Consider the following 20,195-nt stretch of genomic DNA (forward strand, 5'->3'; position numbering starts at 1 on the left):
CTCGTAAAAGTTTCGTTGTGTTGTGCTGCAGCAACCAGCAAAGCTTTACCCGCCGATCGGCGTTGAGAATAGGAAGCCAATCAGAGTACTGTCGCTATTTGACGGCATTGCCACGGGTAAGACGTTTCATCAGTATTATAGGTGCGTAATCACTGACCTGGCTTTCCCGCGGCTTAGGGCTACTGGTGCTGCGCGAGCTGGGCATCCAGGTGGAACGCTACGTGGCCTCAGAGGTGTGCGAAGACTCCATTACGGTGGGGCTGGTCCGCCATCAGGGTCGCATCATGTATGTGGGCGACGTCAGGGGCGTTACGCGCAAACACGTGAGTTACAAATCCGCCTTCAGACAATGAATTATCATGTTTGCTATGCCTGCAAGTGTGTTGTTTTTGATGGCCCTGTTTGTTTTAGTGTTTTGGATGATAATACTTGCAGTGGGGCAAATAAGTATTTAGTCAACCACCAATTGTGCAAGTTCTCCCACTTGAAAATATTAGAGAGGCCTGTAATTGTCATCATGGGTAAACCTCAACCACGAGACAGAATGTGGAAAAAAAAAACAGAAAATCACATTGTTAGATTTTTAAAGAATTTATTTGCAAATCATAGTGGAAAATAAGTATTTGGTCAATACCAAAAGTTCATCTCAATACTTTGTTATAACGGAGGCCAAACATTTTCTGTAACTCATCACTCTTCGCTTGGTGTAAAGAAATCAACTGTGGGAGCAATTATTAGAAAATGGAAGACATAAAAGACCACTGATAATCTCCCTCGATCTGGGGCTCCATGCAAGATCTCAGCACGTGGCATCAAAATGATAACAAGAACGATGAGCAAAAATCCCAGAACCACACGGGGGGGCCTAGTGAATGACCTACAGAGAGCTGGGACCACAGTAACAAAGGCTACTATCAGTAACACAATGCGCCGCCAGGGACTCAAATCCTGCACTGCCAGACGTGTCCCCCTGCTGAAGCCAGTACACGTCCAGGCCCGTCTGCGGTTCGCTAGAGAGCATTTGGATGATCCAGAAGAGGACTGGGAGAATGTGTTATGGTCAGATGAAACCAAAATAGAACGTTTTGGTAGAAACACAGGTTCTCGTGTTTAGAGGAGAAAGAATACTGAATTGCATCCGAAGAACACCATACCCACTGTGAAGCATGGGGGTGGAAACATCATGCTTTGGGGCTGTTTTTCTGAAACGGGACAAGGACGACTCATCTGTGTAAAGGAAAGAATGAATGGGGCCATGTATCGAGAGATTTTGAGTGAAAATCTCCTTCCATCAGCAAGGGCATTGAAGATGAGACGTGGCTGGGTCTTTCAGCATGACAATGATCCCAAACACACAGCCAGGGCAACAAAGCAGTGGCTTCTTAAGAAGCATTTCAAGGTCCTGAAGTGGCCTAGCCAGTCTCCAGATCTGAACCCCATAGAAAATCTATGGAGGGAGTTGAAAGTCCGTGTTGCCCAAAGACAGCGGCCAAAGTACCAGCAACAGTGTGTGAAAAGCTTGTGAAGAGATACAGAAAACGTTTGGCCTCCGTAATTGCCAACAAAGGGTACATAACAAAGTATTGAGATTAACTTTTGGTATTAACAAAATACTTATTTTCCACCATGATTTGCAAATAAATTATTTAAAAATCAAACAATGTGATTTTCTGGGTTTTTTTCCCACATTCTGTCTCTCATGGTTGAGGTTTACCCATGTTGACAATTACAGGCCTCTCTAATATTTTCAAGTGGAAGAACTTGCACAATTAGTGGTTGACTAAATACTTATTTGCCCCACTGTATTAGTCTTTGTCATATTTTAGTCATTAAAAAATGTGTTTGTCTTAGTTTAATTTTTGTTGACAAAAACACAGAATGTTTTCATCTGTAAAATTAAAAAGTTTCACTCAAATAAAGCTTTCCAACTATTTCTTAGGAACATTTACATACGAGCACATATTCTAGCGTCTACAAGGACTGATAGGAAAGCAGTACATCCATATCAATTTATTATACCCACCAGGCCGCCACGAACTGTATGTAAAAAAAAAAAAAACCGTTGTCGGAGAGTTTAAAAGGATGCTCGCCGTTAGCATTAGACTAATGTTAACGCGAACATTAATACTATGCTAACGCTAGGAGTTATATTTAGTGTTATGATCACTCAGCACTGACCTTTAAAGGCTAAAGCAACATTGTATATTCTCTCGAGCCGAGATAAGAAAAAAAATCTTACCGTGTGTGTGCAAGCCTGGATACTGGAGAGTACACTGCACTGGTGAGTGGGCGGGGTGCAGCATATCACATGAGTGACACAACCAGACAATGCTACGATGCATGCTAACTACACCCATTGTGGACATGTGACGGAAACTATGGCGCATTGTCGTCTCGTTATGTTTTATTCCCCCTAGACACGTTTTTAGCTTGTTATCATCTGGTCATCGTCAAGAAAAAAATTGTTCGTTCACAAAATATTTTCGTTAAAGTCATCGTTGACGAAAACGGTACTGCTTGCAAGTTTGCATGCTAACTAGAGGTTAGGCTAGATTATTCGCGATTCGGCCATGAAAGATTCGAGAACTATTTACAAACATCCAAAATTCCGATTATTGAAATATGTCAAATAAAGCAAAATAAAACACAGCCAGCGCGGTCTTCGGGACGCAATGAGGAACGGACCGAGAGTAAACATCATGCTTGTCATTACCCGGGTAATGACAATGCACAACTCATGCGGCTAGATAAAAAAAACAATGATATCTGACTGCTGCCGACAACCGCTACAAACTACGTCCACATGATGCTACGGTAGATATCACATGTCTAAAGAGCTAGATGCAAAATGACAGACTCAGCGGCGTTAGCAGCACATGTAAAGAAAACTAGATGCGAAATGACAGACTTGCCGGCGTTAGGAAACAGCCGCCATCTTAAAGAAGTAGACTTTCCTGGGAGGATGTTGTAGCGAACCTTCCAAGCGAACCTAATTAACTTTTTATCTAAAATACTCCTAAATCGGCAAAATCTCGACTTGAATCCATCTTTAAAATAGATTTAAAACTTTGACATTTCGAAAGTAGACAGAAGGGAAAATATGGTATAACGGGAGCAATTTTAACAACTTTAACGGTTGATTCACAACAATAAATTCATTGAATGTAGTTTAAAGCTGCTGATACAGAATGGGAAATGGTCGGTTATTTAAGCCTGAGGGGCTTTTTGTACAATTTTTGTAACTAAGGTATGAAACATTAAAAGCAGCTAATAGCCTTTTCATTAATAATCGATTTATAATCGAATCGTAGCCTATGAATCGTAATCGAATCGTTAGGTGCCCAAACATTCCCACCTCTAATGCTTACCCTAATTTCAACAGAAAATGACCCAGAAATGCCGTAAAATCAACCAGTATTGACCCAAAGTAAAGAAGAAGTGACCAAGGTTTGCCTCAAATTCAAAATGACCCAAAATCAATGGGATTTTACCTGGAAGTAACACAAAACTAACAGGAAGTGGCATATACTAGTTTATCGACCAGCATGAAAGCATTCCCAAGCAATCACTCCAGAAATTAATTTTCCAGTTCTTAAGTGTTTTGTATTATTCAAAGGTTTAGATGTTTTTGGCAGCAAAGAGTGTTGAGTGTCATCGTAAAAAGATTGTTTATTAGGTAAAATGGCTATGGTCATAGATACAGTTGATTTTTCTAAACCATGCCATTTGATCAACTTAAATCATCAAGTTTTCTGCTGTCCATGTGTCTTATCTATGCAGATCCAGGAGTGGGGTCCTTTTGATCTGGTCATAGGTGGAAGTCCATGCAACGACCTTTCTATAGTCAACCCCGCAAGGAAAGGCCTTTACGGTAGGCAGAAAGGCAGATTTCTATTTACATTTTTGTCTTGCATGTTATTAAACGCATATACGATGTGTGTGTGGTCCGTACCGCCAAAAGAGGGCACGGGTCGCCTGTTTTTCGAGTTCTACAGGCTGCTGCACGAGGCTCGGCCCAAGACGGGGGAAGAACGGCCTTTCTTCTGGCTATTTGAAAACGTGGTCGCCATGGGTGTCAGCGACAAGAGGGACATATCTCGCTTTTTGGAGGTACGCATGGAGACACCACAACCCATGGCCAGACATAGAGTGGGGCAAATAAGTATTTAGTCCATCAAAAATTGTGCAAGTTTTCCTACTTAAAAAAATTAGAGAGGCCTGTAATTGTCAACATGGGTAAACCCCAACCATGAGAGGCAGAATGTGGGAGGAAAAACAGAAAATCACATTGTTTTATTTTTAAAGAATTTATTTCCAAATTTGAGTGGAAAATAAGTATTTGGTCACCTACAAACAAGACAGTTTTCCAGCTGTCAGAGAGGTCTAACTTCTTCTAACGAGGTCTAATGAGGCTCCACTCGTTACCTGTATTAATGGCACCTGTTTTAACTCATTATCGGTATAGAAGGCACCTGTCCCCAACCTCAGTCAGTCACACTCCAAACTCCACTATGGCCAAGACCAAAGAGCTGTTGAAGGACACCAGAGACAAAATTGTAGACCTGCACCAGGCTGGGAAGACTGAATCTGCAATAGGAGCAATTATTAGATAAGGGAAGACATACAAGACCACTGATAATCTCCATCCATTTGGGGCTCCATGCAAGATCTCACCCCGTGGCGTCAAAATGATTACAAGAATGGTGAGCAAAAATCCCAGAACCACACGGGGGGACCTAGTGAATGACCTACAGAGAGCTGGGACCCCAGTAAAAAGGCTACTATCAGTAACACAATACGCCGCCAGGGACTCAAATCCTGCACTGCCAGACGTGTCCCCCTGCTGAAGCCAGTACATGTCCAGGCCTGTCTGCGGTTCGCTAGTGAGCATTTGGATGATCCAGAAGAGGACTGGGAGAATGTGTTATGGTCAGATGAAACCAAAATAGGACTTTTTGGTAGAAACACAGGTTCTTGTGTTTGGATGAGAAAGAATACTGAATTTCATCCGAAGAACATCATACCCACTGTGAAGCATGGAGGTGGAAACATCATGCTTTGGGGCTGTTTTTCTGCAAAGGGACCGGGACGACTGATCTGTGTAAAGGAAAGAATGAATAGGGCAATGTATCGAGAGATTTTGAGTGAAAATCTCCTTCCATCAGCAAGGGCATTGAAAATGAGACGTTGCTAGGTCTTTCAGCATGACAATGATCCCAAACACACAGCCAGGGCAACAAAGGAGTAGCTTCGTAAGAAGCATTTCAAGGTCCTGGAATGGCCTAGCCAGTCTCCAGATCTCAACCCCATAGAAAATCTGTGGAGGGAGTTGAAAGTCCATGTTGACCAACGACAGCCCCAAAACATCACTGCTCTGGAGGAGCTCTGCATGGAGGAATGGGCCAAAATACCAGCAACAGTGTGTGAAAAGCTTCTGAAGAGTTACAGAAAACGTTTGGCCTCCATTATTGCAAACAAAGGGTACATAACAAAGTATTGAGATTAACTTTCGGTACTGACCTAATACTTATTTTCCACCATGATTTGCAAATAAATTCTTTAAAAATCAAACAATGTGATTTTCTGTTTTTTTTTCCCCCACATTCTGTCTCTCATGGTTGAGGTTTACCCATGTTGACAATTACAGGCCTCTCTAATATTTTCAAGTGGGAGAACTTGCACAATTAGTGGTTGACTAAATACTTATTTACCCCACTGTAATAAATAAACAGGAAAATGCACTAGTCCCAAATAACAGATTGATGCCCTCTTGTGGCACCAATTATATCTGTGTCAAATGTAATAGTTTTAAATGTCGTTGTTGAAAGCTTTAAGAACCCTGGAAGATGTCAAATTATTAACTATAAGCTTTAAAAAAAAATGTCTTTGAGGTAATTTCTCCTTTTTTGCATTTATCCTGTCAAATTTCACATCCTTCCACTTGGAATATGCTGGTCCATGAATTGATGTTGACAGATGTATCTTTTTGTTCTTATTGTCGTTCTGTGCTCATCAGTGCAACCCGGTTATGATCGATGCCAAGGAAGTGTCAGCCGCCCACCGTGCCCGCTACTTCTGGGGTAACCTTCCTGGCATGAACAGGTCGGTGGGTGAATGGTGAGGGAAAGCATCCACGTGGACTCAAACATGGAAGTTCTTTTTTGATTTTGTCTACTTTATAATAGCCAAAGCGCTATAATAGCGCTCTGCCGGCCTTTTTCTGCAATTTCATTCAAACTTGCAGTTCTGCCCAAGACGGCCGTCCACTGCTCACTTTCACCGAAACTCTGATCCAAAACACTGTAATGCCCCAGATGGGGGGAAGGAGAGGAGTCTATTTGCTTACCCACTTTAATGTGGCAACAATAATAAAGAAAACAATAACAAAATAACAGCGGGCTTCCGCGACATGCGACCGCTATCTCGCCCATTCTCCTTCTCGCTTCCTTCTACGTCACAGCTCCCCGTCCGATTATCTCTTAAGGTGGCTTTGCATAGTTACAGACATTACAATACACAATGAATAGGTTGCCACTGAACCCTTCACACTAGGCTGCTATTTTGAAACGGCAAAAAAAAAAAAAATCTCTTTTCCACGGCGTGCCGGCTTTTATTTTGGTGTGGCTGTGCGCCACAATATTTAACGTGTAGGGGAAACCCTGGTTCCACCAAAATTTGGATAAAACTCCACTATACATTGTCAAAGGTCCATTCATTTGCAATGGCACATTAAACACCCACAAAAATGTATACCACAGGAAGTGACCTAGAATTGCTCCAAATCAACAGGGAGTGGCCCAGGAATGCCCAAAAATGATTAGGAAGTGACGTAAAATCTACAGAAAGTGACCAGTAAATGCCTCCAAATCAACAGAAAGTACCCTACGGGACCATCAGAACAAAGCATCCCTATGCAATTTCTCTGGAAATTGCGTCTTCTAGTTTGCTTGTGAAAGACTTGTTTTTTGTGCATTAACAGAGTCCTACTTACATACCACACTCTAATAAAACAAGGAAACACGTCAACAATCGTCCTACTATTGTAACTACTTTAGCCCTTGAAAAGGCAAATGACTATTTTTGGTAATTTAAAAAATAATTAACTTTGTCACGTTATGCAATAAGCAGTGTTGGGCACGTTACTTTAAAAAAGTAATTAGTTACTCACTATTTCTTCTAAAAAGTAACTGAGTTAGTTACTGAATTACTCTATAGTAAAAGTAACTAGTTAACAGGGAAAGTAACTATTTCCGCTACTTTAAAAAGAAGTTGTTGTATGTCAAGGAATTTGAAATTTTCTGAGCAGTATTCGAGTCAGTTGAATAGAGAAGAACAGACAGATAGTTGTGTTATAGAACCTTTTAATATTTATTGCACCTCACCAGCAATAGATTTATCCTACACTTGAAGTGCAACAAAAATAAACAGATTTGAATTGCTTACCACAGATGTCGACAAAAGCTTTGCCCCGGGACATAAATTACACGTTACATGCACATTCTTTCCTTTAATTTCAACCAACTTGAAAAAGTGTTTATATCTCCACCTCGTAAAGGACAAATTGTCCTCTGAATGCTCTGCCATCATATCCCTCTGCATCTGTTTTGCGTGTGTTTGTTTGCCGCACGCGCTGCTCCGGTATGTGTGTGAAAACACCGGCTCTGAAGTACTTGCGCTAGGCTCAAGCTTTTACGTCACAGAATGGGGGATCACGTGAGATTTGACAACAACGCAGCCATATTGGAAGCAGGTCTGGGTCGTGGGACATTAAACTTTAACTTGCCAGTTCGATAAAGAGACACACTCGTTTCTAAGGCGAAGAACAGATGTGTGATCGAACTTAAGGATGTGAACAATGTTGACCCTTACGAGCAAGCCGAAGACAAATGAAGTAAAGATGTCGACGGGCTTCCACAATTACGCGAAATGGAAATTCTGCTGTATTTATTGTTTGGTGTATGTTACTAAACTCATCAGCGATTCCGAAATTACAAATCGCTACAAAGCTACGAACAGTTTTTCTGCGGATGGGTGCAGGATCTGCACATTATGACCGTATCAAATGGCAACTCCATCGTTCTTGCAAAGGTAGGCTATGTGTGTTTACTATTTTCATTACCATGAACCTGAACGCACCCCAAGTCTTGGATGACAAATAAACAGAGCAGAGTAGACTTGCTACGGCTGGTAGTTTCTTCAATTTATTCAAAGTAAGTAACGCACCGCTTTTGACCGTCAGTAACAGTAACGGCATTGTAACGGCAGAAAAAATAAAAATAACGCCGTTATGTAACGGTGTTATTTACAAAGGCGTTATTCCCAACACTGGCAATAAGTCCAATTAGCGCACGGTCAATAAAAATGAGGGCGGTAATTTTCACGGCTGGGATTTATCGCTGCGTGCGTGCGTGCGTGCGTACATTTGTGCGTGGTATGTTTGCGTGTGCTGCGTTCACTCGGCAGACGTGTGTGTTGATTGCATATGAGACTCCAGTTCCTTTCGCAGATGTTTATTGGCCATCAACACGCAGTAGAATTAATGTTCAGACCAAGGGCGTAGGTTTGGTCTCAATATTGGTAGGGACGATATAACAGCACAACCTGCATGTTCACTTTTTGCTGGGGACAGGTCATTTTTAAGACCAAACAGATTGGGTGAACGGCGGTCAGGGCTACATTTCTCATCAATAAGAACCTAATTAATTGATAGGCTAAAGGATGAATGCAAAATAAAACTGTACTCATTTATACTAACTTTCACATTGCAAATTTACAGTATGTCTTCATCTGATCATTTTTCTTAAATCCAGTCGAATAATTTTCTTCATCTTGTTTTGAGTTTTAAAGGCTAGTTAACAGATTAATGAGTCTAATTCTTCCACTTACTTTTAGTAAACATTACCATTTGATCTTATTAACCCCATAGATCTAATAGTTGGTCATTTTTCACCTAAATCAAGAAAAAAATGCTTTCAAATAATGTTTTGAACAATACCTATTCTTGAATTAAGAACATTTCTGACAAACAAGTTTTTTTAATATTAAATATACAAACCTTTTGCTTAGAATAAGTCAGTTAAGCACTGGTTATGGACACCAGTGACACGCCCCCACCCCATAGTATTTAACTCAGGTGCCCAAGTCTGATCCTCGAGAGCCCCTGTCCAGCTTGTCTTACATGTCTCCCTGCTTGAACATGCATAAATCGAGTGATCAGCTCATCAGCAAGCTCTCCGGGAGCCTAATAACGATCCTGATTATTTGATTCAGGTGCGTTGGAGGAAGGAAAATGGAAAACAAGCTGGATAGGGGCTCTCGAGGACCGGACTTGGGCACCCCTGAATTTAACTCATTTCCTTCTATTGAGAATAGCTGTCCAATTCATTTAAACTGGGAGGACTGACTGAAGTCAAAATGGATATGACATCGAGTGCTGTCAATGGCAGCCAATAAAATAAAGGCGTGCCCTATGAAGGATTAATGTTATCCAAAAAATTAACTGACTCCTGGATTAGACATATATCGCTATCAATGGGTGTTTTAGACGTCAGTATATTTTTATTTTTACTAACTACAACAGCACATACTCTGATTACTTGCAGTCAATAAGTTAATTCATCTCAATCTAAACTCTCCCTCCACAGGCCACTAACGGCCATGTGCAATGACAAGTTGGACCTGCAGGACTGCTTAGAACATGGCAGAACCGCCAAGGTGCGCTACACGTGTTCCCGGACCTTGGCGTGAACAAATTTCAAGGAACCATCTCATTTTACTTGTCCTGTGTGTTAGTTTGACAAGGTGAGGACCATCACTACCAGGTCCAACTCCATCAAACAGGGCAAGGACCAGCACTTCCCCGTCTTCATGAATGAGAAGGAGGACATACTGTGGTGCACTGAGATGGAGAGGTAAATATCAATCACTCGAGAAAAAAACGTGTTGGAGTATGTGAATCAGAATGGCATGTAAGACATGATGCTCATAATTTTTCCGTTTTCCCAATTATAGACAATTCCATATCTCTGCTAACTTCTACAATACATACAGTGGGGCAAATAAGTATTTAGTCAACCACCAATTGTGCAAGTTCTCCTACTTGAAAAGATTAGAGCAGTGACGTGCAGTGAGGTTCATGGTTGGTGAGGCACTGACTCCTTTAGTGTCAGATTTCCAAATATATAAACCAAAAAGGGTAGCTTATTCAATTGGCTACTGGTTATTTCATATCTCATCAGCATTCTTCACAAAACACGCACACACGGTACATATTATCGATACGTAAAAGTAAGAAAATAACATGCATTTGCGATAATTCATGCAACATAAATGACAGTAAAGAGTGGTGTACAAAACCACAGAATTCTGACCTTTAGTGAAATATTCAGTTGTTTTTAAAACGTGTAATTCTGATACTTTAATCAATTTATTACAGATTGCTAAACAAAAAGTGTGAAAAGAAAAACAAAGAATATTTTATTTAAGGCCAAAATTTAGTTTTTAAATATTCTATTGTATTTTTCTTAGTCTAAGCTCTTGTTTTAAATTTTTTTTTATAAGATTGAAATGAAAACTGTTTGTGGTCTTGCGCCTGTCCTTCACCACAAAAACCGCCGTTACTTTGGAAGAGCATAGGTTTGGTCTCAACATTCGTAGGGACGATATAACAGCATAACCTGCATGTAGGTACACTTTTTGCTGGGGACGGGACATTAATAAGACCAAACAGATTGGATGAAGGGGGCAAAGGGCCACATTTCTCATGTATATGAACCTAGTTAATTAATAGGCAAAATGATCAATGCAAAATAAATCCTTATCTACTGATAATAAATTTTATGTGCATTGGTTCAGATGATACACTGTTCGATTCAAACCTTTGTTTTCAAAAAATACTAAAGAAACATTTTGAAAACTTCCTGAATAAATGTCTGGTTTTTATTAGCATAAACATAATGAAAATAATTCACTTAATAATGGTAGGGTCAATTCTATCCTTACAACATATGGCACTATTGAAAGATCTAAATTCTCTATATAACTGAACATTATATCATGCAAAAAAGGTAAGGTTGCTTAAACGTTGGTGGGGACAATTTTAGCATCCTGAAAAGTTGGTAGTGTTATGTCCCTACCGTCCCTATGCAAACCTACGCCCTTTTTGTAAAAGTCCTCCTTATTTTCCTTTACCTTAAAAAAAATCTCTCCGCCTCAATGGAGAGGATTGCTTCAATTAGATCGCTGTGTTCTATTTGACAAGCCAGAACACACAGTGGATGTGTCCAAATGTCTAGCTAACCTTTCATCTTTCTTAGCAAAACCATGTAATCGTTCTACATATATGCCACGTTTAGAAGAGCTTACACGCTCATCGTTACCACGAAATGTTAACTCCTGTTTAGCTAGGATGCAGGTTGCATTAATGAGGTATTTCAAACTCTTTACCATAGCGTTCTGGATGGTACCGTTGAGCTTCCGCTGTTCGTCAAAGCCAAATCGATCCTTGAGCTTCCAAAAGTTTTTAAAGCAATCAGGCTTTGAATGTGAGTGGTCGAGCTCTCGTGTCAGCTGAGGCTTCGTGGTAGTTTTTTAATGTTACAATATCTCGTGTTAGTCCAGACATTGGCACAAGTTGAGAAAAAAAGGCAGGGAAAAAAGCAAAGCCGATTTTTTCGAAGGACAGCCACATAGCCAGTCTTTTCGGGTGTACCAGTCCGTTTGAAAAGCGCGAGTTATCTTCTGTCCCGTAGTTTGAAGCAAACCTTTTAGCTCCGGTGTTGTTAATCGCGTCCACTTTTGACGGAAAGTCCAGTTTCACGTACGCCCCCTTTCAGTGCGGCAGAGTACTATCTGCCGCAAGCTGTGCCTTTTCACTGCGGTTTTATTTCCCATCAGCAAAACTAAATATGTCGCTAACAAAAATTAAACTTTAAGGGTTAAAGACATTAGCCAGACTGTGGAAAATCAGGTCAAATAAACGTATCTGGAAACATTATAATGGCGACATGCAGATGTACGGCAACCAGCACGCTCCAATTCCATGTATCAACCCAGTTTGTTATGGATTGCGCAATCAGAGGTGAGGCTTTACTCGTTGCTGCCGCACCTCTCGTTTCATTTCGTTATTTGAACAGGAAATGGGCAAATTCAGCAATTTTGACTATAAAAAATGTTTGAAATGAGTCATACATAAAGAGCAATGGACAAATATTAATATAAATTTGATGCTATAATTATTTGATGCTCTGCCTCACCTGCCTCCCCTGACCGCACGTCACTGGATTAGAGAGGCCTGTAATTGTCAACATGGGTAAACCTCAACCATGAGAGACAGAATGTGGAGAAAAAAATAACACAAAATCACTGTGACGGCTCGGGTCTGTCACTGACAGCGTGTGCATGGACGCTCGCACACACACAGGCACACAATAGGCAGCAGCTGCGCTCGCGCAAATGACACTCTTTTTTTTTTTACTTACTCACACCGCTGTTTGGACAATCAGGACACATTTCCCACCTAACATTCTCTCACAATTGGTAGCGCGACCCGGCTCATTTTGACTTGTTTGATTGTATGTGGAATGGATTTCAAATCCATTCCACATACAATCAAACAATCCATTCACTCTGATCAGTTAACACTTACCGGCAAGGAGGAAGTGAGGAGAGCCAAACAGGCGTGATGGTTTTGGGACCCTTAAATGGCAAAAGTTCCTGTGTAATTTGGGAGCAGATGCGCTTGAGGGGAGAAGCTATTAGTATAAAAAGAGGCATTTTCTGCAGGTAGAGGGAGCGTGAGGTGGGTTTGTCCATGCCAGAGCAGAAAGGTAGTTTTTTCTCAGCGTAATCCCACTTTTGCGTCTTGTGTTTATATGTAGGCCTGTCGGGATAACAAATTTTAGTGGACGATAAATTATCTCATAATTTATTGCGATATGCGATATTATTGCGCCCCCCCCCCCCAAAAAAAATTTTTTTTTGAGTGTTTATTTATTTATTTATTTATTTATTTATTGTCATCATCGGTATCATTGACAGTTGCAAGATGTGATATGAGCAACCCGACAAACCGAAGACAAGGGCTGACGAGAGAAGCATATGCTTATCAAGTCCCGTCCCCTTTTAACCGATTTACAACAACACAGTGAGAATACAGTATATATTAATAGATCAAGTGCACCCATTTAAACGCAATAAATGTTTACTTTTAAATTAAAAAATACCTTTTAAGAAATCACAACTGAAAACAATTGACCATGCCTCTTTCAAGTAAAAGACAACAGTATTAATACCGCACAGAAACACATAATAAATGTCTTTTTTCAAGAAAAAATAAAATTGCACTTAATAACTGAAGCATTTAGGCACATAGGTATAAAGTTGCAGTAACAGTAATTGCACTTCAACAACAACAGAGAAAAATAGACTAATTAAGTAGCAGTAACAAAAATTTGGCTCCCAAAGGTATCAAATATCATTTAACAGAGGTAAAACGGTCTCATTTCTTCAGCAATGTAGCGGACTTCACTTTCCGTGAGGGAATGCTATTTTGCACGGTGTCGTCTGTATTTCTCACCTCGAATACCTTTAATTGTCAATTAACGTGACGAGGAGGCTCCGCTTGTTGCGATGCAGTTTTCTTACTGAGCAGTGAAAAGGAGAGGATGATAGTGTTTCAAATGAGCATGTAGATTTATTCTGTTGGCCATCTTTGTTGAAACAACCTCTAGAAACATTTTGCAGACTGGTTCGTCCTCTTCCTCATTCCGCTCGCTCATTGCTGTGCGCCGACAGTGCACTCGGCCCTGCCTCCATCCATTAAATGACGGTCACTCAAACTCAAATGTATAAAACGAACATACCCAGAAGTCAATAAAACAGAGTGGCACAAGGAAGCTGAACTTTAAACAGCGCTGTCAAGCACGTCTTGCCACACATCTTCCGCAAGTGCGTGCGTCACGCGCGCACGCACGTGACAAATGCACACGTGCGCATGTGCACGCGAGGCGATAAATCGCAGCAGGAAAATTACCGCCTTCATTTTTATATACCGCGCGATAAATGGAATTATTGCATATTGCGACAGGCTTATTTATATGTTTGGATGTTGCTGTGGAAATCCACTCATATTTTTTGTAAATAGTATTTTCTTTCTTTTTTTGTGATTTTGACTTTTTGCTGTAAATAGTTATTTATATTTTTTCTTTTTTTGTATATATTCCAATGGTGAACTTTGTTTTTGCTGGGGTGTGAACCTATTAAAAACTCACAACACCTGTATTCTCCTGACTACGCTATCAGTTGTTTTATTTTTTAGTAGCCGGAAGAACCCCGCGACAATCACATTGTTTGATTTTTTTTTAAAGAATTTATTTCCAAATTAGAGTAGAAAATAAGCATTTGGTCACCTACAAACAAACAAGATTTCTGGCTGTCAAAGAGGTCTAACTTCTTCTAACAAGGCTCCACTCGTTACCTGTATTAATGGCACCTGTTTTAACTCGTTATTGGTATAAAAGACACCTGTCAGTCACACTCCAAACTCCACTATGGCCAAGACCAAAGAGCTATCGAAGGACACCTGAGACAAATTTGTAGACCTGCACCAGGCTGGGAAGAATGAATCTGCAATAGGTAAAACCCTTGAAGAGTTACAGAAAATGTTTGGCCTCTGTAATTGCCAACAAAGGGTACATAACAAAGTATTGAGATGAACTTTTGATATTGATCAAATACTTATTTTCCAACATGATTTGCAAATAAATTCTTTAAAAATCAATGTGATTTTCTAGGTTTTTTTTTCCCACATTCTGTCTCTCATGGTTGAGGTTTACCCATGTTGACAATTACAGGCTTCTCTAATATTTTCAAGTGGGAGAACTTGCATAATTAGTGGTTGACTAAATACCTATTTGCCCCACTGTACAATGCCAAAGAGCTGGGTGATCATCCCCAAAAACACAAAATTTTCACTTTTTTTCACTATTGTGATTTTTGGAATATAAGCCGCACTCACCAAATATTACAAGGAAGCTACATTTGGTCACATACAGTATAAGCCGCACTGGACTGTAAGCTGCTGGGTTCAAATTGGAGTGAGGGAGTACAACCTTATAGTCCAGAAATTACGTTAATAGTTTAAAAAAAAAAAGTTGCAATGAAAACGTAACTAGAGAGTAGTTCAACTTTTGATTTACATCCATTCTTCCATCCACCATCTGCCACTTAATCTGGGGTCGGGTCGAGGGGGCAGCAGCTTTAGCAGGGAAGCCCATACTTCCCTCTCCCAAGCCGCTTCAAAAAAACTTGGGTGGGATCCCAAGGCGTTCCCAGGCCAGCCGAGAGACGGTCTCTCCAGCGTGTCCCGGGTCGTCCCCGGGGCCTCCCGCCGGTGGGACATGCCCGGAACACCTCACCAGGGAGGCGTCCGGGAGGCATCCGAACCACATGCCTGAGCCACCTCAACTGGCTCCTCTCAACACAGAGGAGTAGCGGCTCGACACCGAGTCCCTCCCGGATGACCGAGCTCCTCACCTATTTCTAAGGGAGAGCCCAGACACCCTGTGGAGGAAACTCATGCTTGTATCCGGTATCTTGTTCTTTTGGTCATGACCCACAGTTCGGGAACATAGGTGAGGGTAGGAACGTAGATCGACTGGTAAATCGAGAGCTTCACCTTTCGGCTCAGCTCCTTCTTCACCACTACAGACCGTTACAGAGTTCGCATCACTGCAGACGCTGTGCCGATCCGCCTGTCGATCTCCAGCTCCCTCATACCCTCACTCATGAACAAGACCCCAAGATACTTGAAGTCTCATCCCCGACCTGGAGAGGGCACGCCACCCTTTTCCGGCTGAGGACCATTGTCTCTTATTTGGAGGTACTGATCCTCATCCCAACCACTTCACACTCGACTGCGAACCGCTCCAGTGAGAGTTGGAGGTCACGGCTTGATGAAGCCAACAGGACCACATTGTGTGCAAAAAGCAGAGATGCAATTCTGAGGCCACCAAACCGGACACCCTCAACACTTTGGCGTCAAACCCTCACTGGGAGCGAATTTGACTTACTGCCGGCAATGCGTACCAAACTCTGACACCGGTCGTACAGGGACCGAACAGCTCTTACCAAGGTGCTTGGTGCCCCGTACTCCCTGAGCACCCCCACAGGACTCCCCGAGGCATACGGTCCAACCCCTTCTCCAAATCCACAAAACACATGCCCACCCACGGACACGCTCTGCCCACCCAAAAAAAACTGGATATACAGTAGTACTAACGGCAGTCTGGGCACCGCGTATGGTATCCCATTCATATAGTACTGATGTGTTCTAAGTTTTAATCTTTGCGTTGTTACCTCCTCTTTCACCTTAAAAAGAAGAGGAAAAAAAAAAGAAATGTTGGTTTTGTTCCTAGGGGGCGCTACACACATTTATGCATATATTTTTTTTTTTTTTTTTACATTTTATCAAAGTTTTCACCAGTGTTCACCTGGCTGTTGAGTTTGATGAGTTTTGAATCATTCTGAGGGGGTCAAAGTAGGGCTCAAAGCGTCGGCGGCACAAAGAATGACTGCTAGGGGGCGCTACATAGTGTATTTGGAATGGCGTACCGCAGGCAACACGTCACTTCCGCTCATTAATATTCATGACATTAGCTACTGTTGCTAAGTAGGGACAAGCCACCGTTTGTCCCTAATAGGAAATGAATGGAAATCGTGTACGAAGGAGATGTTTACATAGCTAAACCAACCAATCCGAAAATGATGTCCCTGGTGCCAAATTCACTGACAAAGATGTGGAAGAACATAAAAATGTTCAGTTAAAGAGATGGCTTGAGTGTCGAAGGCTGAAAAAGACGAAAAAAACGAGCCGACCTATGCATAGCCTTAGCTTTTTTATCGACGTGACTGACAATGACATTCTCCTGTTTCAACAAGCTACCATCAGCCCTGTCTTTCTTATATAAGGTCTGGTTGTCTCTTACCGTTCTTGGGGGTAATTTAGTTAGCTTTGTGTAGCGATCGCAAATGCTACTCAGTGACAGCCAACAAACACTTTTAATTTTTTCATTGATAACGCATCTTAATACTGTAATTTATTTACACTTCCCCCCCTACTAAAGTTTTTTATATATATAACAGAAACGGTAACAGTGGCAGTCAGATACCATTGTAATTCTTTCCAGGTCATTCATTGTCAGACAGAAGCAGTACGGCACAACGTTACGCTAAAAAAATAAGTTAAAAATATAAAAATGGCTTACCTCTTTGTCCTCTGAAAGACCATGCCAACCCAACATAATGTTTACTGCATATGAAATGTGAATGGATTCACCGAGCTGGTGTTAAAGTCTGCGCAAGTTGATTCGGTCTTCACATTTTTTCCTCCCGAGTTTTTGGTTTCCGGAAACGTATGAAGAAAACATGCTTCATGTGTCGTAATGTCTAGAGACGTTTCTAGAAGTTCCAAAAAAGCAATGTGTGATCGGCATGTTCGTTTATGAAAGATTACTGGAGAAAAGTAGCACAATTTACGCTGTGTCTATGCGAGGGCGGGTCTATAATGTCCTACTTCGGATTTAACTTCCGCTTTACGATGAGACGTCACAGTCTAAAAATAGCCTACGTGCGGTACGCCATTTGTCTTTACACGGTATCAAAGATTGCACCTGTCTTGGTGCATTTTGAAGCATTCTAAGGGGGTCAAATTGAGCTCAAAGGGGCTGCGGAACAAAGAATAACTATAATAATAATAATAATAATAAAACCAAGGAACCACAATAGGTTACCCAAAAAAACATTGTCACCTGCATGTCCATCCTGTTCAGTTAGGGATAAGTCAAATCGAATTAACTTTTATTTGTTTAGACCAAATCACAACAACAGTTATTTCAAGGAGAAAACAAAACATGTTTTAAGGGGCAGTAGCCCTATGCTGGATTTCGACCTACTTCAGCATTGCAGCTTTTTTTTTTTTTTTTTTTTTCCCTCGGTAACACTAATGCCCACCCACACCTGGCATCCTGGTAACACCACTGTCTAATGTTGTGTCCTAATTGACTATTTTTTCCTGCACCGACACCAGGATTTTCGGCTTCCCGGTTCACTACACGGACGTGTCCAACATGAGCCGACTGGCCCGGCAGCGTCTGCTGGGCCGATCATGGAGCGTTCCTGTCATCCGCCACCTGTTTGCACCACTCAAAGATTACTTTGCCTGCGCATGAGGGGCTCCCTAATGACCGCCATTTTTGCGGCGTCAGAGCCATGAGCCCCCAGAGTTGTAAGCTCGGGAAACGCTTCGGTGCAAACGTCACGAAGTTCTAGTCGTTATTACTATTTAATTTTTTTAGCAGTGTTATCATCACCTTGATATGTTTTTGTGCGAGCTATACTTGAGACTATGCTTTCGGGGAACAGCTACTTTTGGGGGGGAGCATACTGTACGTTTTTTTGCCGTGCTTCCGGCGTAAAGGAATCTCTGCAAACCCCCCCCAACCCCCAAAACGCATATACCTCTTTGTTTACAGCTTCTGAAGGTAATAACATAAAAAAGGTACCACTACTGTAATATGGCTACAATGCCACGGTGCTCCGCAGTGGTGTAAAACATTGTCAAAACGAAACAAGCGTTTAAGACGCTTTTTATCTGCTTTTCTACAAGTTCTTACTGGTGCTCATTTCTTGCTTCACAACCCGCCTTCTCGTAGTGCACAAACCAAGCTAAATGACAATGTTTCCCACCACTGGAAAAACAAAAACGTCGCGTTCCATACAGACTGACGATTTACTGTACATGTGAGGTGCAAAAAACAAAAAAACCTCGACAACATGGTGCGGCTTCATAAATAGTCTTTCTTCTGCCTTTTTATATCAATTTTCCGTGTGCTGTTGTATCAACATTATAAAAGCACTTTTATACTGTATGTTTATTTCCTTTTTGTATTTGATTTTTTAAAATCAAGAGTGATGTGTTTTGTTTTACTACGATGTGAACTCCGCTGGCGCAGTGGATTTTTTTTTGTATACATTAGGGCTGTGCCAGTAGTGGGGGAAAAAAATGAATTTTGGAAGGGAACATATAAAAGCTTTTATTGTAGGACGCATTGTATAGTCGAGCTTCTGCCTCTGTTGTAAAGCGACGATAAATAGATGTCGAGTGAAATCCCGCCCAGATTTTGGAAAGATTGTAACGCGCATTAGTTATCTTTTCCAAACACATCCCTTTCCCAATTAGCTTTTAAGTAGACTTAAGCTTCCATGAGTAATTTATTTTGGGTATTTTTAACTCATTTGATGAAGTTAATATTGATAACCTCAAGTTAACTTCATCAAATGAAGTCAAGTTTACTTAAAATTTTGACCTGAAGGTGATCATTTTTCACAGTGTGCCACCAAAATGCCCCCTTCCCCATAATCAACATGGTTCTAATTTCCACTTTTTTATCAATTAACAAATTTTTATCAGCTTTTTTTGTGAGAAATAAAAAAATCACCTTTGCGCGAGAAAACTAATGTGTAAATATTATATCGGACGCAGCCACTAGACACGCATCTGTTTTAGAATCATGTTGGTTGCGACTTATTCATTGGCTAACATCGATGACGAGTCACTGGCAGCCAATGAGTTAACATGGACAAAATGTGGACAAGATGTAAATGTGTAATTATATCGGACACACCTACAGTTCCTGACAAAAGTCTTGTCGCTTATCCATTTTGTAAAAACAATTGCTAATAACCTTTTTCATTATTCAATTGGTTTCAGAAATGGCTCATATGAATGCTAAGACCCTCCCAAATTATGTTGAATGTACAAAAATATATTTGTTTCACTGTAAAAAGATGAATCATTTAATGAAGACATAAAGGTCAAATTTTGGCAAGACAAAAGTTTTGGCGCCTACAGAAAGTGGTGTGAAAATTGAACTAAAAATGTACTTTAAATAGAAAAATACAGTGGGGAGAACAAGTATTTGATACACTGCCGATTTTGCTGGTTTTCCCACTTGCAAAGCATGTAGAGGTCTGTAATTTTTATCATCAGTTCTCTTCAACTGTGAGGGATGGAATCTAATACAAAAAAACAGAAAATCACGTATGATTTTTAAATAATAAATTTGCGTTTAATTGCGTGAAATAAGTATTTGATACATCACAAAAATCGAACTTAATATTTGGTACAGAAACCTTTG

General features: G+C 40.9%; 1 protein-coding gene across 5 annotated transcripts in view; it reads left to right on the plus strand.

The window, feature by feature from the left end:
- Positions 1 to 19,793, plus strand: part of LOC130930788 (DNA (cytosine-5)-methyltransferase 3A-like) — a 91,201-nt gene extending 71,408 nt beyond the window's left edge. For 4 of the 5 annotated variants that reach the window (XM_057858921.1, XM_057858919.1, XM_057858920.1 and 1 more), the window contains 8 exons: positions 32 to 116; positions 178 to 323; positions 3,781 to 3,871; positions 3,962 to 4,110; positions 6,017 to 6,117; positions 9,645 to 9,714; positions 9,793 to 9,911; positions 18,086 to 19,793. In XM_057858921.1, the coding sequence (XP_057714904.1) occupies positions 32 to 116; positions 178 to 323; positions 3,781 to 3,871; positions 3,962 to 4,110; positions 6,017 to 6,117; positions 9,645 to 9,714; positions 9,793 to 9,911; positions 18,086 to 18,227 (903 nt within the window). In that variant the 3' untranslated portion in view covers positions 18,228 to 19,793. The remainder of the gene's footprint in view (positions 1 to 31; positions 117 to 177; positions 324 to 3,780; positions 3,872 to 3,961; positions 4,111 to 6,016; positions 6,118 to 9,644; positions 9,715 to 9,792; positions 9,912 to 18,085) is intronic. The other variant, XM_057858923.1, reaches the window with a different exon arrangement.
- Positions 19,794 to 20,195: the final 402 nt, after the last annotated feature.

Source organism: Corythoichthys intestinalis, chromosome 15 (genome assembly GCF_030265065.1).
Source record: "Corythoichthys intestinalis isolate RoL2023-P3 chromosome 15, ASM3026506v1, whole genome shotgun sequence".
NCBI classification, from domain to species: domain Eukaryota; kingdom Metazoa; phylum Chordata; class Actinopteri; order Syngnathiformes; family Syngnathidae; genus Corythoichthys; species Corythoichthys intestinalis.